This window comes from Theobroma cacao, chromosome 1, assembly GCF_053813885.1.
Source record: "Theobroma cacao isolate CCN51 chromosome 1, ASM5381388v1, whole genome shotgun sequence".
NCBI lineage: Eukaryota > Viridiplantae > Streptophyta > Magnoliopsida > Malvales > Malvaceae > Theobroma > Theobroma cacao.
Genome location: NC_142639.1, coordinates 7,210,508 through 7,235,167, shown reverse-complemented (window position 1 = coordinate 7,235,167; position 24,660 = coordinate 7,210,508). Strand labels below are relative to the sequence as shown.

General features: G+C 33.0%; 4 protein-coding genes across 4 annotated transcripts; 3 read left to right on the top strand and 1 right to left on the bottom strand.

Moving 5' to 3' along the window:
* The first annotated feature begins 2,609 nt into the window (after positions 1–2,609).
* Positions 2,610–9,037, top strand: LOC18611832 (putative transcription elongation factor SPT5 homolog 1). Its single transcript, XM_088805264.1, has 19 exons — positions 2,610–3,066; positions 4,325–4,575; positions 4,675–4,818; positions 4,896–5,054; positions 5,162–5,245; positions 5,648–5,715; positions 5,814–6,168; positions 6,263–6,418; positions 6,524–6,621; positions 6,830–6,878; positions 6,967–7,119; positions 7,206–7,349; positions 7,440–7,524; positions 7,643–7,804; positions 7,934–7,982; positions 8,072–8,139; positions 8,241–8,319; positions 8,467–8,576; positions 8,662–9,037. The coding sequence occupies exons 1-19, from the start codon at positions 2,757–2,759 to the stop codon at positions 8,700–8,702; spliced, it is 2,565 nt and encodes an 854-aa protein (XP_088661390.1). The 5' UTR covers positions 2,610–2,756; the 3' UTR covers positions 8,703–9,037.
* A 5,906-nt stretch (positions 9,038–14,943) lies between these two features.
* LOC18611831 (alcohol dehydrogenase 1) lies at positions 14,944–17,950 on the top strand. Its single transcript, XM_007048282.3, has 10 exons — positions 14,944–15,105; positions 15,550–15,686; positions 15,774–15,820; positions 15,938–16,263; positions 16,358–16,440; positions 16,527–16,602; positions 16,780–16,841; positions 16,919–17,014; positions 17,135–17,296; positions 17,599–17,950. Exons 1-10 carry the CDS (start codon positions 15,069–15,071, stop codon positions 17,713–17,715), a joined length of 1,143 nt encoding a protein of 380 aa, XP_007048344.2. The 5' UTR covers positions 14,944–15,068; the 3' UTR covers positions 17,716–17,950.
* A 308-nt stretch (positions 17,951–18,258) lies between these two features.
* LOC108663125 (uncharacterized) lies at positions 18,259–19,889 on the bottom strand. The gene is made up of 3 exons (XM_088805217.1): positions 19,423–19,889; positions 18,743–18,854; positions 18,259–18,345 (listed from the first exon to the last, which is right to left on the bottom strand). Exons 1-3 carry the CDS (start codon positions 19,795–19,797, stop codon positions 18,332–18,334), a joined length of 501 nt encoding a protein of 166 aa, XP_088661343.1. The 5' UTR covers positions 19,798–19,889; the 3' UTR covers positions 18,259–18,331.
* Positions 19,890–20,663: 774 nt separating this feature from the next.
* LOC18611829 (alcohol dehydrogenase 1-like) lies at positions 20,664–24,355 on the top strand. The gene is made up of 10 exons (XM_007048280.3): positions 20,664–20,823; positions 21,894–22,030; positions 22,141–22,187; positions 22,316–22,641; positions 22,728–22,810; positions 22,907–22,982; positions 23,148–23,209; positions 23,295–23,390; positions 23,488–23,649; positions 24,043–24,355. Exons 1-10 carry the CDS (start codon positions 20,784–20,786, stop codon positions 24,157–24,159), a joined length of 1,146 nt encoding a protein of 381 aa, XP_007048342.3. The 5' UTR covers positions 20,664–20,783; the 3' UTR covers positions 24,160–24,355.
* The last annotated feature ends 305 nt before the right edge of the window (positions 24,356–24,660 follow it).

Below are 24,660 nucleotides of genomic sequence, written 5' to 3'. Positions count from 1 at the left end.
GAGAAAATCCATAAATTTTCTTACCTTTTTTTGGTATTATCTTATATGAAAGTTTTGAAGAAAATAAATTATTACAAAAACAATAGCCTCAAGAAAATAGATGAAGTAGAAAAACCAAGAGAACTCTTGGGAAATTTAAAAGTAGTCATCACAACTCACAAAACATTAATAAATTATAATTTTAAGGAGATATTAATTTGAAGAAAGCACTGGTTCTATAAAATATGTTTGTTTTTTAAACGTAACTTGAGAATTTTGACATTTAACATTTGTTAATTAGGGAACATGATTTATAATTATGCACAAATAAAATAACGTAGGATCAAATGTTATCATTAACAAATGCAAGCTGGCACAAAACATAAAACTACATAATAATTAGTCTAGAGAGGCACTAAAAAAGTAAAAAATCATTAAAAATATATATTTGTAAAAAAGTTAATAGGCAAAATATGCAAATGATAGGTGCATATATTTGTCATGATCAAAAAAATTTAGTTTAGGTTTTAAATAAAATTAAGGTATAATGCTTTAAAAAGTTTATGAACTATTTAAAAGAATTTAAATAAATTCTTACTTTTTTGTGTGTTTAGTCAAATCTATATATATATATATATTTTTAAACAAAATAAAGTTCTTATAAATAATAGTAAACTAACCGCTATTAATAAAAATATCACTTATCATTTTTATGTCATGTGATATTAATATATTATAATAGATTATGATGTATATTTTAATATGTCATGGTAATATAATTACTAACATTTTTATCATTTATATCAACGTCACGTGATATAAAAAATAACAAGTGATATTTTTATTAATAATAATTAATTAATAATTAATTATAAAAAAATTATTTAATTTCAAAGTAAAAATAAAAAATAATTGAGCAAAATAAAATATAAAAAAAATTATATTTTTCTTGAATAGTTTAAATTTTTTTAAAATATTATGTCAAAAATTAAACTCGAGTATATAATTCCCATTTGCAATATTTTATAAAAGTTTCAAGGCGTAATGTACAAATAAGCTCTTAAACTATTTAAAAAAATTTAAATAAATTTTTATACTTTCATTGTATTCAATCAAGTCCTTACATTTTTATTTTAAGCTAAATAAGCTATTGTACTTTTTATTTAAATAAAATAAATTCTTATAACTAATGATTAATTTAATAAAAATATTATTTAATATTATTTATAACGTGATATTGATATGATATGTTAAAATATCATAATTAATTATGATGTGATATATTAGCATATTATGATTAATGATAACATTACATGTTAATTTAACATAATAACATGATCATGTGGTATTTTTTACCGTTCACATCATGTTATGCCAATACCATATAAATATAAAATGATAAATAGTATTTTTACTAATAATAATTAATCAATTATTAGTCATAAAAAATTTTTTGATCCAATATAAAATATAAAACTTGATTGAATATAATAAAAAAATAAAAATTTATTTAAATATTTTTAAATAATTTAAAAACTTATTTAAACATTATGCCAAGTTTCAATTTAAAATTTTATTATTTGGTCTTTCAAAGCTATTTTCAAAAGTTTGAGTTTAAGTTTTTGATTTCTAAAATATACAAGCTGCTCTACAAATTGAGCCAAAATGGGCACTTGTAATTGAGTTTTTTTTTTTTATTGTTTTTTATGATTAATGAGAGTACTTCTACCTGCAGGGCCGGCCCCATTACGTATGCCATTGACATCACCACCGTTTCTTTCACCCACCCATGTTCCTTTCATTCTTTAATTGATCATACACCAAGCTGTCCTCCACCAAACAGCAATGTCAGCTGAAGAGAGGCGTAAAGTGATGACGTTGATCCTGCCACGTCAGGATGCAATTCAATATTTTTTTAATGATATAATATCTAAAAAACTCATAAATTAAATAAAAAAATTTAAATAAATTTTTATATTTTTATTACTCTCAATCAAGTTTTTATAATTTTATTTTAAATCAAACTAACTTTTTATAATTAATTATTGATTTATTCAAAATATCATTTATCATTTTATATTGTGTGATATTTACATGACATATTATCATATTATAATTATCGATAATGTAACATGCTTATATATCATAATTAATAATAAGATGACATATTAATTTGATATGATAATATCATCATGTGATTTTTTTTACTTTTCATATTTACATCATCTTATTATCTTGTGGATATAAAATGATATGTAATGTTTTAATTAATAATAATTAATTAATTATTAATTATAAAAATTTATTTAACTCAAAATAAAAGTAAACGTAATATAAAATATCTTTTTAAAAAATAATTTAAAATTTTATTTAAATATCATGTTTTTTTCAATCAATAATATTTGAAAAAGTTAGAAGAGGAATTTATTTCCTTTTAATTGTTTGGGCCTATTGCCCATGAAAATCGAAATAAAAATAAAACTTGGGCTTGTGCATAAGTATGAGAAAATTATTCCAGTCGTAAGCCCAAATGACTTAGACTCGGCTTAAGCCTTTAACATTGAGCCGTGCGGCTTCACCCACCCCAGATTACAAAAGGAAAACGGAACGACAAAATCAGAAACGCTTTTAAGCATGCAGAAATTTTAGGTTTCCTTCATCAACAAAGAAGAATAAGCCTTCCTTCAATTTCTTCGTATAAAACCCATTAGTTTGTTATCTCTCTGTTTTCTTTCCTTTATTCGCAATATGTTTTCGCCGTAAGTTGATCTGCAACCATGCCTCGTCGAAGGGCTAACAACACCCATGAAGATGATGAACCGTCTCATGATGATCAGGTAGGAGACCAATATGATGGCTATGAAAGCAACGGTGGCCGGCACGTAAATATGAAAAGAAAGAGACGTGACGATGAGGGGGAGGAGGAGGAGGAAGAGGAAGAGGAAGAAGACGACGAATATGATAACGATGAGGAGGAGGATTATTGCAGACGCAAAAGGAGATCGTCCGTTAGGGATTTCCTTGACGATATAGCCGCTGAAGCTGATAGTGGCGAGGACGAGGATGATGAGGACGATGCTGAGGATGGTAGGAAACTCTCCAGGTTTTTCTTTTTTTTGGATTTTATTTTAGAAATTTCAGGATGGATATAGTAAATTTTAGGGTTCTAGGGTTATAGAGCAAATTAATTAATAAGTGAAGAAAATATGAAATATTATGACATTTTTAACTTTTACTAGATATAATGTGATTTCATTTGATATGTTTCAACCTAATTGTTGTTCTTCTTTTTTATTTTTATTTTTATTTTTGAGAAAACTTTGTTTCTTGGTTACTTATACTAGTTACAGTTAGTTGACTTTATTAATCAGGCATTCGTATTCATAAGTTAGTCATGAATATTCATTGAGTGTCTACAACATGGTTGAATTTAGTGCTCAGAAACCAGAGATTAAATTTGGGGGTTTTAAGGATTGCTTTTTTAAGCACTTTTGAGGCAATAAAATGTAACATACTTTTGGCCTGGGATGAGAGACTTATCTCTTTCAAAGGGTTAGTTATAGGTGCATGAATAATGAGAGAATGATATGATTCATCAAATTTAAAATGCAGTTGCATAGATTACTTCATTTGCAAAATATGTACCATTCCTTGTTAATTTTTAGTACTCCATATTTGCCATGTTTTGAGATTTTATAAAACTGAGTGAGATCTTATATTTGATCAAGTTAGTTTTAGTTGAGAATTTAATTTCGGTTTTTACTCTCCTTTTAGACCTTTTGTAATCTGATTTTTTAATATTTGAAGCATTTTTTTTTAAGTATAGATGAATAGAGATGATGGAATTTAGGACTTTGAGGAACCAACAAAAAAAAAAAGGAAAAATTTAATCTTTCTATTGCGTCTCTCAAAGATTTTTCAAAAAAGAATGCACTAGAAAAAATATTAATTAGCATGATGAAGCATAGCTAGCATGATAGCATCAGTATAAATGTACTTTCTTTCTTATATGCCTCGTTAATATTTGGAGATGAGTCTAGTACTTCTTATGTCAGTCATTGAATTGTTATCTCTATGTCAAACCTTTCTTTAATTTAGTTCAGTTTAACAGTCTTCTTTTAATTTATAAGATGCTGCACAATTTTAGTTATTGCTTTTATCCCTCTTATCCCATCTCCTATCCCTCTAAACTTACTGTTGAAATTGTTTCAGGCGTATATAGCTGTAGTCATATTCTTTGTTTTAATTTTGATGTATCTGAAAAAAAGTGAACTTTCATTAAACGAACATTCTAGGAGCCATTCTGATCTGTCCTAGCTTAAAATTGATTTTGGAATTAATGCAGGTTTTATAGATGATGATGTGACTGAATTACCAAAGGAAAATAAAGGAAGGATACCTCGCCGTCCTTTCCTGCCAACAGAGGATGATCAAGATGATGTTGAAGAGATGGCAAGAAGAATTGAAGAGAAATATGGTTCCTTAAGTCGTCCAGAACAGTATGATGAAGGTTATGGTGAAGAAACCACACATGTTGAACAGCAAGCACTCCTGCCATCCGTTAGGGATCCAAAATTGTGGTTGGTTAAGTGTGAAGTATGGGGTTTTCTTATCATGTTGACGTAAAGCTATTCTGTTTCTATGATCATTTACGTATGACTTTGCATTTGTAACGCTTTGAGTTATTCATTTTAGATTGGACATGAGAGAGAAGCTGCTGTCTGCCTGATGCAAAAGTCAATCGATAGAACTGAATTGCAAATTAGTTCTGCCATAGCCCTTGATAATCTCAAAAACTACATATATATCGAGGCACAAAAAGAAGCACATGTGATGGAGGTATGTAATGTAATCATTTCCTCCCCGATATTATCATGGGAATTTTATTTAGCACTAATTCACTGTTTTTTTTTCAGGCTTGCAAGGGTCTTCGATATTTAAATCCCAAGAAGATAATGATTGTGCCCCTAAAAGAAATGGCCGGTGTTCTTTCAGTTAAAAGCAAACCCGTTGATATATTTAAAGATACCTGGATACGAATGAAGATTGGAACGTACAAAGGAGACCTTGCAAAAGTACAAAAAATCTTATCTATCATCTTGCATGAGGATGTGCAGCAGTCAGTCGCTTTTTTTTTTTTTTTCCTTTTCATCATTTAATTAGCTTTCTTTTGTATATGTAGGTTACAGATGTTGATGATATGCAGCAGAGAGTTACGGTGAAGCTAGTTCCACGGATTGATTTACAGGAATTAGCTGATAAATTGGTAAACATTCTTTGCTCCTTTATTGAGTAAATGTCTAGTGACTTCAATTAAATTATTGAAGTAAGCTAGGTTTTGGTCAAATATCAGTTGAAATGTATTATTAATTACTACAAAATTATATTGTAATGAGAACCAGATAAACATTTTCAAATCGTCATGTACTGATTGGTGGATACTGCTTGCATTTTGCCGTTTGACCTTGTCGATTACGTAATGCATGCATTAACATGTTGCTTAGATTTTGGTTCAAATCTAACTAAACTGATTTTGCGGCATATCATTTAGTTATATGTACTTTTTATAGTCTTAGCTTGACAAAATATTGCTTTAAGAGTAGCTAGAATTCCAGTGATTATTTCCCTGAAGGATTTTAACCATGTTTCTCGTTTCTTGTCAACATAGGCAGGAGTGGAATTTGTGAAGAAAGCATTTGTTCCCCCTCCTAGGTTAATTAACATAATTGAAGTCAGGTATTATCTGTTTTTTTAATCCTTTCTGGATAACAGTAGTATAGTAAGACACACTTTAACTAAATTTTTGCTGGTTTCGTTTGTGGTCTGTTTATCAGAGAAAAGAACGTACATGTTGAGCGAAAGCGTGATCCTTTCACCGGAGAGTATTTCGAAAAAATTGCTGGAATGATGTTCAAAGATGGTTTTCTGTATAAATCAGTCTCCATGAAATCAATTAGTTATCATAATATACAGCCAAGCTTCGATGAGCTTGAAAGATTTCTAAGGCCAGGGGAGAATGGAGATGGAAATTTTTCCAATTCTTTATTATCTGGAGATACAAAAACGGAACACTTCTCGAAGGGTGATAAGGTTCTTGTAGTAAGCGGCGATCTCAAAAATATGAGGGGAATCGTTGATAAGGTAGAGGACGAGTATGCTTGTATTAGACCAGATATCAAGGATTTGCCGGTATGTTCTGTTTGAACTTTATTCTTGCACCAACCGATGATAAACTATGCAAAATTGGCATGAAAATTACCATTTTGATGCCAACCTTCTGCAGGAAACTCTTACGTTCAATGTTAAAGATCTTAGCAAGTTCTTTGAGACTGGGGATCATGTGAAGGTTGTCTCTGGTACTCAAGAAGGTGCAACTGGTATGGTTACTAAAGTTGAGGGTCGTGTTCTTGTCATTGTATCTGATGCATCCATGGAAGAGGTAATTCACAATTTCCTTGAGTTCTCCAGAAGAGAGAATTGAACATCATTGGTTAATTTGGTATCTCTATACTTATCCAGTTCATATTATACATGTTGCATCCAGATCCGTGTATTTGCTCACTGTGTTATGAAAAGCAGCGAAGTAACTTCTACAAACAACGGAAACAAGGACTATCAGTTACATGATCTTGTTCTGCTCAAGTAGGCCCATGTTTTAAGTTATTTAATTTTCCTTTTTCCTCATTCTTATAATCTACACAATTCTTCTGAAAATGAAGTTCAGAGATTTAATATCTTGATTGCTTTTGATTGAAACGGCCTTTCCAAACTGAAATTATATTCATCGTAATGGTTTTGACTTTAGTTTCTTTCCGACCAAATTATATTCATCGCTGATTATGTGGTGCAGTGATTCCAGCTTTGGCATAATCATACGGGTGGATGGAAAAGCTTATCAAGTAAGTAATTTTCAACATTCGTCACTCTTTTTCTCTTCATGTTCCTTGTTTTCTCTCTGGATTTACTACTTTTATCACTTTCCTTCAGGTGCTGAAAGGAACTCCAGAGCGAGCTGAGATCGAAGTTCTAATGTACCGAGATATCAATTCCAAGATTGAGAAGATGGGAACTACAGAAGACAGATTTAGAAACAGAATCTCTGTTAAAGACATTGCGAGGATTGTTGAGGGGCCATTTAAAGTGAGTTCTTTTATTCTAGCGTTGACTTGGTCTTACTGTAATTGTTTTGTTTACATTGAAGACAATGCACTTTGTTCTTCTATTAGGGAAAACAAGGACCAGTTGAACACATTTATAAGCAGACTGTGTTCATCCATGATCGCAAAAACATTGATCACGGAGGCTTTTTTTGTGTTAAAGCAAAGTCCTGTACCCTTTTGGGGGGTTTATATGCCAGAGGTGACATAAGGGTAAAGACATTTCAGATCAGTTTTTTATCCTATTGCCAAAGCAGTAACCGCATATCAATGTCCTCATGTTTTGATTCATTTATATTGCAGGGTGGTGTCATGGACTCACGAGTTTCAAGTTTAAGATCACTTGCCTGCATTCCCCGATCCCCAGGGAGACCACAAATTAGAAGAGGTCCTCATATAAACTCTATTGTGAATGCCTAGACAGTTGAAATTCACGTCATCTATTTGACGTGGTTAACGAATGATGGATATGCTTAAAGCTGATTTTATATCTGCTTTTGCTTCAGATGAGAGAAGATATCAAAGTGGAAGAAGAGGCCATGATTCCATTGTTGGTACCATGGTGAAAATTTGCAAGGGTCACTACAAGGGATCCCGTGGTCGTGTTGTAGACATTAAAGGTCAGTCAGTCCGAATTGAACTGGAGTCTCAGATGAGGATTGTAACAGGCAAGTTTCTCCAGTTACCCTGAGTCCTACCATGAAACTTAAAATCTGAGGCTGTACTTAAAGTGAATGCCAGCTTTTTCTTATATATTGCTAATATTGACTGTGGTTTCTGCCCCTTTGAATGGCCAGTGGGTCGTAGTGAAATTTCTGATAAAGTCAATGTTACAACGCCAGGCTGGTAACAATTTGTTTCTCGTTTCGACTCCCTCTCCTTCTCTTTACATATAGTGGAAGAGAACTAATTCTTACTTTTATTTATTTTGCCAGCGATGCACCCCTATATGGTCTTGGAAGCGAGACTCCAATGCGTGTGCATGACTCCATGAGAGAACCAGGTGCGTGTGGCTTGCATTGTAAAATTATATACTTAGTTGCTATTTGAATTAGGGGCTAAATAGCAAGCTTACTTACGACTTATCCAATGCTTTCTTTACAGGTACACCATTTCATGATGGCATGAGAACGCCAATGCGTAACTGGGCTTGGCATCCTTATGCATCAATAAGTCCTGCAAGGTTCGGATCAAAAACAAAAAGAGTTTTATGTCTCTTAATCTTTGTTGCTTTGAGTTGCTAACAATGCCAGATGAGCTCCAAGTTTTTATTCTGAAGATTTTTTGTCTTCTTGTCTTTAAGCACATCTTTTGGCTCTATATGTAATAGGGACAGTTTCAGTCCTGCTTCACAACTAGAAAGAGCAGCTAGTCCGGCGTCTGGCTGGGCTAGCAGAAACTGTAGTGCTCCTGGAACTCCAAGAGAAAGCAGAACTCATGGTAATTTGGACAAATGTCTCATTTCAACTTATTAATGTTCATTGATCTGAACTTGTAAATTCTAATAATATATTAATTTTTGCAGCTAATAGTGCAAATATAATGAGGAGCCTCCACTCCTGGTAGGCACTCCATGAGATGAAGAGCGATGTGGCTTGAAGTAGATAATGGATCTCAAAAAAATTATGTAAAATGCTTTGCAAAGATGGCAGGATACTATAATGACAACTGATTGTTGCCTAATATTTCTATTATTTTATTTATACTTACCTTGGTGAAGGATCCTCGTTGATAAGCATTGGGAATATTGAAAGACTTTTTTTCTTTTGGTTCTTGTGAAAATATTGATGTAGTGCATAGAGCTTCCAATATGTTCAAACCAAAGTTTTTCATTTTTTCTTTCGAAGAAGGGCCAATTTTGCTGCTTCAATGATTACTTGAACATGACTGTTTGTTTGAAAGTAACATCTAATTTAAAAATTCAAACTGCGTCTGTAATTTTAAATATATATATATAAGAATATATATACATTACATAAATACATATATATATTTATAATATATATAAAAATAAGATAATTAATTGAGTCAATTAATTGATATTTGTCATTCTCAATGGCATTAATTTTTTTTGGACTTTATGTTAAAATTACGTTGTTTTTGACATTTGAAGAGTTTTTTTGTTTTTATTTTTATTTATTTCAGTAAAAATTACTTGAAAATAATAATTTTTAACTTTTAATACTTAAAAGATAGATTTATTTAATATTTATCAATTGTAATATATTATTTTTTTATTTATATCCTCTTAATCTGCATGGATCTGAATCCATAATATTTAAACATCTCTTTTATATATGAATGTGTAAATTCTAATAAGTATCCATTCAATTCTTTGAACAAAATAAAAACAATCAAGAACGTCTACTCATTTCTCAATATACATAGCACACAATCATTCTTGAACAAACAAATCAACTAAATTTAACAACCTTTAATCATTCATTTTATATATAAAGACATTACAAGAAATTAGTAACTATTTTATATTAATAGGATCTTTACATTATACTGTTATCTTATATTCTACAATTGTCTATCTTAATATGCTAATAGTAGAAGCCATATACTCTCTCATTTCTTAATATTTTATTATACATCAACAATCTTTGATAGAATTATTGTCTTTTTTGAATAAGTACTATTTTAACTCAGATAACTGATTAGTTGGTTGTCATTCTCAATTGAATTAATTTTTTTTATACACTTTATGTCAAAACTATGTGCGTTATCTTTTACATTTGAAGAGTTTTTTTTTTACTTTCATTTATTTTAGTAAAAAATATTTGAAAATAATAATTTTTAATTTTTAATGTTTAGAGAATAGATTCATTTAATATTATTTTCTGTCTATATCCTTTTATTCTGTATGAACATGAATCTATAGTATTTAAACATCTCTTTTATATATAAATGTTTAAATTCTAATAAATATCCATTCAATTTATTGTATAAAATAAAAAAGTCAAGAATGTCTACTTATTTTTCAATATACATAACACATAGTCATCATTGAATAAACAAATTAATTAAATTTGACAACCTTTAATCATTTATTTTATATATAAAAGATAAATACTACTAGAAATTAGTAACTATTTTATATTGATAAGATCTTTACATATACGATTGTCCTATATTATATAACTATTTATCTTAATCTGCCAATAGTATAGGTTATACACTCTCTCATTTTTTAATATTTTATTATACATCTAACAATATTTGATAGGATTATTATCTTCTTTGGATAAGTATTATTTTATAATCATATATGTAGATGCAAATTTTCGATAATTGAAATCAAAGCAAATAATTATCTTCAATCAATACCAATTTATCTTTTCCTCTACCAACAAAAATCATACATTCATGTAATTCAGTAATACAATATAACACAACAACAAAAACTAAAAAAATGGAAACAAATGTATATGACAGAAGAGCAAACTGTCACCATAGTTAGACATAGCTGACAATTGTATAACAGTTTGTATTCTCTTAACATTTAGTTAAGTATAAATCCTACATCTACAAAGTTGATATATATCATCTAACAAAAATGGAATCCTTCAAAGCACAAATGTTATTCATTTTGTTTAAACAATATATTTTTAATTGAAAAAAATTACTGAATATTTAACAAAATTATTATCTTCTTTTGTTAAGTATTATTTTAAAACCATATATATAGGAGCAACTTTTAGTGATTGAAACCAAAATAAATAATTATTTTTAATTAATACTAGTTTATTTTTTCCTCTACTAGCAAAAATCTTACATTCATGCAGTTGACTAATATAATATAATTTTTCTTACAAACTCTTTTAAAAGTATCAAATTAAAATTCACTCCAACATAATTTATATTTTCCGTAAATTTTTTCGTAACCTAACTACGAACACCATTTTAGTATAATAAAAGTAACAGAATCCCAACATAAACATAACAAGTAATTTTTTTTTAACGGCTAATATCAAATTTTCATTATTGAATAAATCATTACAAAAACTAGCCATATTGGTAGAAATGGAGCAGCGTACGGCGCAGAGGGAGGTGGTCGTCGCCTAAGTGCCGCTACAAACTCTAAACTAACCAATCTTTTCCAGGTTGCATCTGGGATGATACTTATTGCAGCAACATGACATAGCCCGCATGTCCCAGGATCATCCCATGGCAACCTGCTTTTACAAAAACAATTCCCTGTACACAAAATGCAGCCCTTAGCCTTGGATTTATCTACACTACGCAGGCGTCACAATCTGTAACCTTAGCGTAAATTCCTACCCAGACCAGGGGTCAATATCATCTCCCTTTCTAAGCATTTGACTAAATAAATTCAGTTTCCAGCACTCAAACTGTCACTACATATCCAATTAACTGCAAGGCCCCAGGGCTTGACCAGCCCTTGACTTCGAATACCACCAGCGGCGCTGGTTATCTGTGCACTCCCTTGATTACCGACCTGTGAAGAGTAATTATTATGTAAATTAAAACATCAACAAGTAATTAACAAATATACATTAGTTTGAAGAGGGAAAAATTAAGGTAGATGGTATTGTCTGTAATATGTGTACCGTCTATTCAGATTTTCTTTAAAAAAAAATTATTTTTGTGATCATGTGAGTATAATTAATGACACAAGGTTATATAGATTTTTATATATATTTTATAAGGGAAATTAAAATACTATCACATAGTTTTCATTTATCATAGTAATTTATTATTTTTTAAAAATATACTCTTAACGGACTATGTAACAATCCTCTTACCTACCTTACATTTTTAATTAAAATTCAAAAACAGGTATATAAGATAGTAAGCCATTTGCCCATTCATAACTCATAATTGTAGAGGCCCTTGACGTTGGTTGGGAAACAGCTGCAATTGTGAAAGTGGCATTCTAAAGATGGAATGCTGTTTTGAACCAGATTGGCAGTACAGCAAACGAGGTGGCTGTTCATGCCTTTCCTTTTGAGGCTTGTCTTTTTGGACTTTTGATGAAGTTAATGGCACGTTTGGTACATAGCTATTCCCCCCTCTATTCCCGGTCATTTTCTATTCCTTCGTTTGGTACCAAATTGCAATACGGAATAGCAATTCCGCGGAATAAGAATTCTGTCAAATAGGTTAAAAGTCAGTAATAACTATTCCCTTCCCCCTCCCCAGTAATAGCTATTCCATGGCTCATGGAATAGCTTTCAAATATATAATGACCAAAATAACCCTTACAACCTAAAAATATTACAACTCTATACCTATAAATATTTTTTTTCTCTCATTTTCCCTTTTCTTTCTCTCTCTTCTCCCTCTCTCATTCTCTCTCTAACTGGAACTCAACGGCGGCAACGACGGCGGCAACGGCGGCGGCGGCGGCGACGGCAGCAACCGAATATGATCGGAAAACGTCGATCTAGTCCTTTCCGACAACATTGAACCGAGATCCAGCCAGATCTGGCACTCAACGGCCAGATCTCGCCGCGGGAAGCACCGGATCTGGTGCTTCCCGACCAGATCCCACGGTTGGATCTGGCACTCCACGGCCAGATCCAGCCGTGGGGAAGAGCCGATCTGGCGCCATAGTGGCCAGATCTGGCCAGATGGTGCGCCAGATCGGCGTTTTGTTACACCGGTTGCTTTTCCGGCGACCGACCCATGAAAAAAAAAAAGCAAAAATAGAATAAAAAAGAATAAATTATTTGTAAAATTTAAAATATTAATATTTTATATATAATTGAAACATTATTAATATTAATATAATTAAAATATTAAATATTAATATTTTAAATTATTAATGTTTTATTTATTAAATTATTAATATATTTAATTTTTAATGAGTATAAATAAAAATAAAAATAAAAATTATTAATATTTTAATCAAAATAATATTAAATTATACATAAAATATTATTAATTAAAATATAAGTAATTAAATTATATTAAAATATTGATATTTAAATTATTACTATTTTAATTAATTATAAATTATTAATATTTAAAAAATAAAATAAAAAAATAATTATATACAATAAAAGGTATTTTTGTCTTTTTATTTTCTATTCCTTTCTTATTCCAAAGCTATTGTTACCAACCAAACACTGTAATAAGTCATAATAATTATTCCTACTCTATTCCATTCATCATACCAAACTACATAATACTTATTCTATTCTATTCCCACATCATTCTATTCCCACGTAATAATTATTCTATTCTATTCCTATCTATTCCGCGAACCAAACGTGCTGTAAATTTCTTACCAGACATTTTGTTGGGAATCATCTCCCACATGTCCTAACACGATTAACTCGTCTCACCGCACCACATCAGCTACAATACACTCCACTGGTAGCCACACACACCACGCCACCACCTAAAATTCAGCTCTAAATTCGCCAGTTTTTTTGAATCGCATATATATTTCTATTATGGTAAGTAAAGACATATTAAAAATAGTTTTAAAAATGCTAAAATTATTTATTTGATAAAATAATAGCTCTAAATAAAAATTTTCAAATGTGCTTATTATTATTATTACCTTATAAGTATACAAAATTCTTGAAAAGGACATTAATTATGTTGCCAAATTGGATTAATCCTCCATTTTACTAGCCCTGTTAAACTTGCTGGAGATTCGATTCAAGTAAAGTACAAGGACATAATAATAAATTAGGACATTAATTGGTAGCTTGAAAGTTGAAACACCTCATTCCAATATAAAACTGTGGCTGCCTGATTCATTAGTTTCTCGATAAACCTTTTCCGATTAGGTAATACCTGAATATATGTAATTGGTTGCCACCTACTTGTATTTTTCTAAAAACAAAGTTCACCTTAAATTACTTTATATATGTATATATATATATATATATGTATATTGTCACCTAAAATTAAAATATAACATATTTATTAGTTAAAGGGAAAATGACTCAGTACTTTTTTTATTAGTGTTTTCTTTTCGATGATAATCTTAATTTTATTATAGAAATGTTAGCAGGCGCATATTATTATTATTGGTTAAGATGATATTTATAAAAAAATTATAATTTAATATTTTATTTTTTAAAATAACTTTTGTAATTTATCTTTATATTTTACAAAAATATCAAAAGATATGTAATTTAATATCAAAATTTTCACATTTCATCTATCGTTATTTCAAATCAATAACTAACTTTATTAATAATTTTCATAAATATTAATTGAATCATCAAAATGAAGTATTATTTTAATAATAAGAAAGAAGCGCGAGTTTAGTAAATTTATTTGATTAAATAAAATAACAATAATAATTATTTGACTGCAATGTAAATATTATCTATAAACGTAACTCTTATAGAGAAACATATACAAACTAAACTAATTCCGACCGTTACAAGATGAGATTTGCCTTGTCTTGGTTCATATGTGCTACAACTAAAAAACAAAGGCTTTCGTCAGCCGTGACAGGAGACTCCGAGGGCTGGTTCGGTTAACGGGGCCTAAAATCCAAATCTGCTGACAGCGTTTGAACCACGTGTCGGGAAGTAATAGGAAGAATACAGGCGTCAAACTGACACACTGACACATACAAGGTTTGAAATGTTACCTAGTTGCCAACTCGCCATATAAAATGTAAAGTCCTTTTGTAGTATAGCTAAAGTCCACCTCCTAAATACTAATTAAAAAAGGGTTAGGGAAGGGACAATACCAGACGTCTGTGGAAAGTGGGAAAGAGGACAATACAAAGGCGCCGTTTGGTTGCCTTGCAGCCACTACACACAAAATTCCAAGGAAGAAAACAGCGGTTTACGTTTGCTGGTTTTTTACCTTCTAACACCTTCTGCCATCTCAACTTATAAATACCCTCTCAAACCAGGCCAGTCTCAAGCATAAATAGTTAGTCAAATTCCTAAAGAAAATCAAAAACCCATTACTAGTTTCAAAGAAAATATGTCAAGCACTGCTGGTCAGGTCATTCGTTGCAAAGGTACATTTGTTTCTGTTTTCCATTTTTTTTCTTTTCTTAGATCTGGGATTTTACTTAGATAGGGACTAAATTAGTCCTGTTTCTGTTTTGAATTTTGATTGATTTTAATCTTGTTTTCTTGTCAGTCCAAAAAGTTCGTAAGTACTAGAGAAAAACTCTAATCTTGGTTCCAAAATACATAGATCAACATCTTGATAAAATTTGGTGACCAACAGTTAATTTGTATACGTCTAAAATATAATGATCAATGTGATTTACATAATATATTGGGCGAGAGTTAGGGAAAGCTCTCTGCTTGTCCTTTTATGATCATGCCCTGCGGGTTCTTTCCTGTGTAGTTTTGTCGTCTTGATTCTTGATTGCTTTTCTTGATAAGACCTACGTCTCTTTGCTCTTTTGATGTATATATGTTTATTTATTAATGGGAGTCATTTGCAATTGTAGCTGCCGTGGCATGGGAAGCTGGAAAGCCACTTGTGGTTGAAGAGGTGGAGCTGGCACCACCACAGGCAATGGAGGTTCGTCTGAAGATCCTCTTTACCTCTCTCTGCCACACCGATGTTTACTTTTGGGAAGCCAAGGTAATTACTTCTTGATGGTTCATTGACTTTGCAAAGAAATGTTAATCGGCCATGTACTTAAAGCTAACTTAATTTGTCATCTTACAGGGGCAAACTCCATTATTCCCTCGCATATTTGGTCATGAAGCAGGGGGGTAAGTTCAAAAACTAGTTTTGATTTTAATGCATAGGATAATGCCTCTAATTCTGTCTAGTGTCTGCTAATTCAATTAATTATGTGCCTCGATGCTTCTATTCATTTTGGTTTATAGGATTGTTGAAAGTGTTGGTGAGGGTGTGACAGACCTTAAACCCGGTGACCATGTGCTTCCTGTGTTCACTGGGGAATGCGGGGACTGCCGTCATTGCAAGTCAGAGGAAAGTAACATGTGTGATCTGCTTAGGATCAACACTGACCGAGGGGTGATGCTTAATGATGGCAAGACCAGGTTCTCTATTAATGGACAACCTATTTACCATTTCGTTGGGACATCTACCTTCAGCGAATACACTGTTGTTCATGTTGGCTGTGTTGCCAAAATCAATCCTGCTGCTCCACTAGACAAAGTTTGTGTTCTCAGCTGTGGAATCTCTACAGGTTTGAAGAAACCTTTCCATTTGTTAGTTGATGTAGCATTGTTGTTTTTCTTTTTGTTTGTTAGTTTAATGAAATATTTATGATCACTGTCTAGGTCTTGGTGCCACCTTGAATGTTGCAAAACCCACTAAGGGTTCAACTGTGGCCATTTTTGGATTAGGAGCAGTTGGCCTTGCTGTGAGTATATCTTCTCTCAGATTATGGTTTTTTATTCACCCTGCTGCTGCTAACTTGGACATTCTTATTGTGCTCTTCTTCCTTAGGCCGCTGAAGGGGCTAGAATTGCAGGCGCTTCTAGGATTATTGGGGTTGATCTTAATTCTAAGAGGTTTGAGGAAGGTAATAAATTTAAGTTCTTTGGATTTTCTTCATTTTAATCTACTGTCACTTACAAACAACCTCACCTCCTGCTAACAACTAAAGTTAATTAGGTAAAGTGGAGAAGGAAATTCTTGATTTAATACCCTTAATTTTAACTGATTTCTAATGTTCACTTTCCTTGTGTATGTTTAACAGCCAAGAATTTTGGTTGCACTGAATTTGTGAACCCAAAAGACCATGACAAGCCTGTTCAAGAGGTTAGTGGAAGCATCATTTGTTCTTTTACGTATGACTTATCATGCAGACATCACATTTTTTACTCACTTGTTTTCAGGTGCTCGCTGAAATGACAAATGGGGGAGTTGATCGAAGTGTGGAGTGCACTGGAAGCATCAATGCCATGATTTCTGCATTTGAATGTGTTCACGATGTAATTTCCTTGATGCTGTTGTTTTTGGCTAGATAGAAGCTATAAAGCAGAATGAAGCAGTTTAGTGTGGTTACCATGTTTGACACTTTGGATATGGTTTTTGTTTGTTTTCTTTTGCAGGGATGGGGTGTTGCTGTGCTAGTTGGTGTGCCAAATAAGGATGATGCATTTAAAACCCATCCCATGAATCTGCTGAATGAGAGGACGCTCAAGGGCACCTTCTTTGGCAACTACAAGCCCCGCTCTGACCTTCCTTCAGTGGTGGAAAAGTACATGAACAAAGTAAAGCCTCCTTCCTAATTATTTTAATTACTTCACTCTTTCCATGCTGAACTTGAGGAAAACAGAGCAACTTTGAATTCTATATTAGCATATAAATCTAAATCTGAAGAAAGCATGATGTAAAGGAATTTTTAACATGGAACACATCATACCAGTAACTGGTTTGCTGTATAGAACATATATACATTTCTCATCATGACCTCAAAACCAGGAGATAAATGTAAAACTAAAAAAACTAAACACATTTTTCATATGGAACATTGCAGCATGGTGTCTAACCTTACAGTTTGTAATTTTTGTAGGAGCTTGAGCTGGAGAAATTCATCACCCATGAAGTACCTTTCTCAGAGATCAACAAGGCCTTTGAATACATGCTTCGTGGGGAGGGCCTCCGTTGTATCATCCGCATGGATGCATAAAGCAGAATGAAGTCCAAGTTAATCTGTATTTAGCAATCATCTGTTTTTTACTTTGATAGAAGGATCCCAGACTTGTGTTGAGCTTCGTGATGAAAGAAAATGTCTTTTTGATTTTTATGCATTGTACATGAAGAATGCCATGCTTGTTGCATGGATGAATGTGTTCTGTATCGTCTCTCTCTAATGGTGCTTTCACTTCAGATATGCGAACTGGAAACTAAGCTTTCTTTGATAAGACGTTATAATTTTTAATTGATCAATAGCTATGGTACAAAGAGATTTACTTGCTTCAACAAATATTGCAGAACATGATGCCTCCGGCAACGATTCAGATAGAGAAGGGTAGCACATAGTGTAGGATATAGAGACCTTTGTGCATAAAGAAATGCTTCTCTCATTGCCAACTAGATTGTATCTAAGAAGAATTGTTGGACCCAAGTCTGCTTAACATTTTTGCTGTACTGGCTGCAACAAATTCTGTTACATGGTGCAGCTTTATTCTAAATGATCCAATTAAATTCTCACCTAAAATATCCCATTGTCAGGTCATGTCTGTTCTCGTGTATGATTGTGAAGACGGCCGAAGAACAAAGGAAGCTCCAGTTGTTTGGACCTACTATGGAAAAAGGGCTGAAGCCCACAGCAAAAGAGAAAGTTTAGGGATGGAGCTTGGAGCTAAACTTGAGCTCAAAAACTTAGTTAATAAGAATCCAATAATAGTATGTAATTGCAATACTCAAACCTTGCTCGTATCTAAGGGTCAATACCCACTGAATATTCGAATCCATCGTTAAAAATCCCAAAGAAATTTGGTACTAACAACCTTTTTAAAGTATCAAGATTTCAATGTTTATGTGCATCTTATAACTCTTCATTTTAATATAGTTATACATAAAACAATGATATGTTACAGTGTAATGTGCATCTTCAAAATCAACTGTGATAAAGTATTCTAAACCGCAAATGGGAACTGGGAAACTCATCACTGTTGTATAATTTTTTTAATAACTTTAAAGCTGAAAGAGACCTGACTCTGGAGTTAAAGCTAGCTTCTGCCTTTTTCGCTCAAGTGCCCCATCCTCGTCACAGTCTTCCCTCTTCAGAGTAAGACCAAACATGGCAGATGGAACTTCATGTGCCTGGAAGAAGAGAAATAATGAGAATTAGAATCTGGAGTTCAGAAATTGCAAGTCCCAACTTGAGCATTCACGGTTATGCAAGAACCAGGTATGAAATCAGATACTAATACATGTAATTGATATGTCAGTACATGTTAACTCGGAAACATCTATAGATTTACACCAATATCATGACTTAACACAAACGGCTTCCTCTCAAGGAAGCCAGCAGCAGTAGAAGAAATGAACCAAAATCGAGTCCTTGGATGATAGCTGACCTATAAAGAACATAACTAATACAGGTGTCAAAGTCATTTTACTCTAGGGACATAACTGATGACAATGTGAAGAACTCAGTAGTCAGCAGCAATTGAAAACTTGGGTCATTTATCCTAAATGCATAATGCATGGCATTACTTATTTCCATCGATAGTCCAATAGTTATTAACAGTGACAACCTACTGTCTCCATTTGTGCAAACAAGTGACAATTCTGAAAGCAGAAGAACTAGACACCGGACGCCAATTGTCTTTTAACTTACGCTTCTATGTTCTCTGAAAGAAAAAATAGAAAAGAACAACAAGCTTACCTGGCTGTAACTTGCAGAAACACTCCGTCTAATCTGCAACATTTCTCTGAAGGTATCTTCATTTCCATGTTGGGCCTCAAACTCTTGCCATTTATCCCAAAAATCAGCACCAGAGTGTGGATCTGCAAACTGAGATGCAAATACATATATTCCACGAGCACGACCAATTTCTCCTAAGCTCTTTTCTAACTCTGCGTATTTCAAACACATTGTCTTCACATCTTTATCTGGAAGACCAGACTCTATTGCCTGCTCATAAATTTCTCTTGTTTTTGGAACACCAAAAATTTCAGCTGCACGGGCGATGTAAATCTCATACATGCCGAGCTTTTCATAATTAGGAACAGCTTTAGCTGCTTGATCATAGATCTTCATAGCTCGCTTCGCTAGCCCATAATCCTCCTCCAAAACACAAAGATATCCTCTTATAAATTCAAAATTTACTCTTATATTTTTCACAAATTTTTTTCTCTAAATTCTTTCCACCATCGGAGGGCGGCAGTGATGGCACCGTCGCCGGCCACATGAAGCGCCGAATATGATGTTCCTTGGCCTGACCAGATTACATGGAGTACCAAATCGACGTTACATTATATTGACTTTGTCTCCAAAACTTGAAAGATTTAAAAGAAGGAAAAGAAAAAAAATTAAAAATACAGAAGTGGCAAAGCTAAATAAAAAAACTAAAAATTAATATTTTATACTTTAAAATTAAATTTAAATTTTAGTTATAAATTATAAAAAATTAATATCTGAAATTTAAAATTTCAGATAGGCCCCGATGGAAGTTAAAAGAACAAATCCATCCTAAACTTTGTTAATGGAATTACAGAGTTTGACAAGTACATGAGTGCATCGTCCTGTGGGTTCTAGCTAAAATAAGGGTAAGTGGGAATATGCCCATGACTTGGCAACTGGGGACTTGGGAGCCCGTAACATTGCCCCATGTTAGGAATGTCCCAACTGTCAAGAACTAATTGGAAGACCACATCTCTTAAGGGGAACTCAACTGCACCAGATTCCTACCATGAAAAAGTCAGCGACAAGACTAGTTGTAAGAAACCAGAAACAGGAAACAGGAACCATGAAACAGAAGCAAAACACATTCAAATTAACAACAACACACCAAAAGGGCGCCGTGGGTTTGCAGCATTTTCACATTTGTTCAACGAGTGAAGATTTGAGACAAAACAACAGCGGTTTCAGTGAATGGTTTTGCCTTTTCTTACGATTAATTATTTGCAACATGCTGCCGCCTTACTATAAATACCAACACCAGTTGTTGAAGATATTCACAACTCAAAAGGGTAAACGTAGGACAGAGAATCAGTTGAAGGAAATCAAAGAAACGTTGACGGAAAATGCCAAGTACTACTGTTGGTCAGGTCATTCGCTGTAAAGGTAATAGCATTCGGTTATTTCTTCTTCTGGGTGTTATTATAAGTCTTTTTTTTTTTTTTTTATTCTTCGCTTGAGTTGCCTTTGATCACACCTTAGTTTTATGGCTTTCTTCTTGAGTTTTTTGATTTATTTGATTTTCTTCCTTTTGATATAAAAACAAAGTTTTGGTTTTGGCCAGAGAATTAATTTGTAGTTGTTAAGTGGGCTAGCTGTTTCAGTCCTGATGATTGCTAGCAAGTCAGGGATTTTTGTTCTACTTTGTTGTTCTCTAAAAACAAATGCAAACTTCGAGCTCATAAAATTAGTTTAGTACAATATTAGCAATGCTTCCTTGGTTTTTTGTTTTTGTTTTTGGAAAAACTAAAGCAAGCACCATGCATTAGTGTTTGCTCGATTTACTGAATAAAAATTTCGACTTGTTCCCTTTTTTCCCCCCGACGTGAAACTTCTTGATTGTGAAACACTGAATCTTTTACCAGCAATTGGTTTTCACGAAACATAAAGTTTTCTTCTTAATGTCTTGATTGTTACTTTCTAAAATAAGTTCAAGATTCATGGTTCGTCGATACATACCAATTTGTATAAGTGCTTTTGGTTCCAGAAGGAAATTGAATGGTTTATCATGTTTTAATTGATCATTATGTCCCAAAAGTAACTGACAATTTTGGGTTCTATTGGACGGTCAGCATTGTGCTCATTAATATGGTTTTGAATTGCAGCCTGCATTTGGTTCTTTTTTTTTCCTTTTTGGGAATTAGAGTGAGTCTGTTGAAAGGACCAAGGTGATTTAACAGCCTATTGGTTTCAAAGTTTCATAGAACACCTTCCACAATATTCCTGTTAACGGTAGATAACTACTTTAGAATGACAAGAGTAGTAAGGAAATTATATCTCAAACACAATATCTGCTGGGTGTTCTGCAGCTAGGGCTTACTTTCTCATTGCATTAGTTGTAATATCTTCCTCTTTATCAAGTACAAAATTTCCCACAAGTCTATGGTATGATCATCCCTTAATGTTTATTATTTTTCTTTCGGATGCTGACTTAATTGGATGCATATACACTACAGCTGCGGTGGCATGGGAAGCCGGAAAGCCACTGGTAATAGAAGAAGTGGAGGTGGCACCTCCACAGGCAATGGAGGTTCGCCTGAAGATCCTGTTCACCTCCCTATGCCATACTGATGTTTACTTCTGGGAAGCCAAGGTAATTACATTGTTATTATTTCTTTGAATAATTCTTACTTATAAATATGAACTATTTAGCTCCAAATATTAACAGATCTCCTTTTGACAAAAAAATGGTAAAATCTACAGGGGCAGACACCTTTATTCCCTCGTATATTTGGTCATGAAGCAGGCGGGTAAGCACAAAACTAACTTTCTTTCTTTAGCTTAAGAGCTGGATTTTTAGTCTTATATTCTCAGTTTTTTTCCCCTTGATATTGGGACTCATTTTTTAATTTTTTTTTTTTTAATTTCGGCAATCTAGGATTGTTGAAAGTGTTGGTGAGGGTGTTACCGACCTCGAACCTGGTGACCATGTCCTTCCTGTTTTCACAGGAGAGTGCAAGGAGTGTCGGCATTGCAAGTCAGAGGAAAGCAACATGTGTGATCTCCTAAGGATCAATACTGACAGAGGGGTGATGCTCCATGATGGTAAATCAAGGTTCTCAATCAATGGACAGCCGATCTACCATTTTGTTGGGACTTCAACCTTCAGCGAATACACTGTTGTTCATGTTGGTTGTGTCGCCAAGATTAATCCTGCTGCTCCTCTTGACAAAGTTTGTGTTCTGAGCTGTGGAATCTCAACAGGTTGGCGAAATTTTCTTTTCTTTTTATTTGAAATTAATACTAATTTTCTCTTCTTTTATTAATGGAAATTGCATTCCTGTTTGCAGGTCTTGGTGCCACATTGAATGTTGCAAAGCCTGGAAAAGGTTCAACAGTAGCAATATTTGGATTGGGAGCCGTTGGCCTTGCTGTGAGTTTTTCCCCTCTCACCTATGAATCAAGTTTTTATTGCAATTTGGTGCTGCTGCTAACTTTATAAACTTTTCTTGCTCTGTTGAATGATCAGGCTGCTGAAGGGGCTAGAATGGCAGGTGCCTCAAGGATTATTGGGGTTGATTTAAATTCCAAGAGATTCAATGAAGGTGAATAAAGCAAGGAGAAGATTTACATTCCATTTATTACATAATTGAAAACTGCATGATAGCAGTCTTCGTATAAATAAAATAATCAGTTTTTGGTGCAGTAGTATGTGAATTTTCCATCTCTGTTTCTTCCTAATGTTTGTTTTCCTTGCTTTTTGTCAACAGCCAAGAAATTTGGAGTTACGGAGTTTGTGAATCCAAAAGACCATGGCAAACCTGTTCAGGAGGTTAGTAAGTCCATTGAATAAGTTTTGGCCTTTTGAGGAATTTGTAAAACTAAAACATTTTTAAATTAATTTCACTTTGCTTCAGGTGATTGCTGAAATGACTGGTGGTGGAGTTGATCGAAGTGTCGAATGCACTGGAAACATCAATGCTATGATATCTGCATACGAATGTGTTCATGATGTAATTTCCTTTGTGCTGCTACTATGGTTATCAGAAAGAAAGTAAAATCAACATAGTTCATGTGTGAAATTTGTTTTCCTAAATGTTTCTTTTGCAGGGATGGGGTGTTGCAGTACTTGTTGGTGTGCCAAACAAAGATGATACCTTCAAAACACATCCAATGAATGTCTTGAATGAGAAAACACTTAAGGGTACCTTCTTTGGAAACTACAAGCCGCGCTCTGACCTTCCTCTGGTGGTGGAAAAATACATGAACAAGGTAACTAATTGGACCTTACAACTTGATATTCTTTTTCAAGAATTAGACAATTTAGTGCTCATAAGCTTATGCTTGATAATGTTGTCATTAGTCTGAAAGCAATCATGTAAATCCGCATGTATCAGCAATGGGATGATCTCAGGTGACCTTTTAGGGCATATTTTTACTTTAGTAGTTGCTCCTTCAAAATGCTTGATAGCATACAAGAAGGTCGCCTTAAGTATTTACTAAACCCAAGATGGCCACGAATTTTGTTTCTCTTTTTCCTCCTTTCATTGCATATATTCTGTGAAGAACAAAATCTTGTATGGTTGTGTTACTACTCACTTGGCATTCTTTGTTTTTAAATTGTTACACATTACTTATGGTCCTTCCTATTTCTAATATAATCAGGAGCTTCAGTTGGAGAAATTCATCACCCATGAAGTCCCTTTCTCAGAAATTAACAAGGCCTTCGACTACATGCTCCGTGGAGATAGTCTTCGATGCGTGATCCGCATGGATGCATAAAATAGGATCTAATCTGTCAGTGTCAAAAGTCTATCTCTGAAAGACAAATTAAAAGATAAAACGTCATTGTTGTTGGAAATATTGTGAAAAAGAAAAAGTCTCATTATCTGGTTTGAGTCTTAAATACTGTACATAACAAAATAATGCTCATGTTTCCAAGTCTATATAAATAAAATTGTTTGGTATTTTTGTTAAAGTCTTTTGGTGTATTTTTCTTCATCTGATTCTGCAGTGCCTTGAGATCTAAAACCACTTGTTTGATGAATGTAAATCCACCGGTAGGGACTTGAGGCCTTTTCCTTTTGTTTTAGCTCAGTAGGAAGCTGTGGCTTTTGATATATGATTGCATTGCCATATGGGAGTGGTTGTGTATTCTTTAATTTCATTAAGACAACTCAATTTCAACTTAGTTGGGTGCTTTATATATTAGCTCAGCATAGGAATAATTAAGAACCTATGCGTGATTGTTTTATTGCTTGAATCCTTGAAAGATTGAACCCT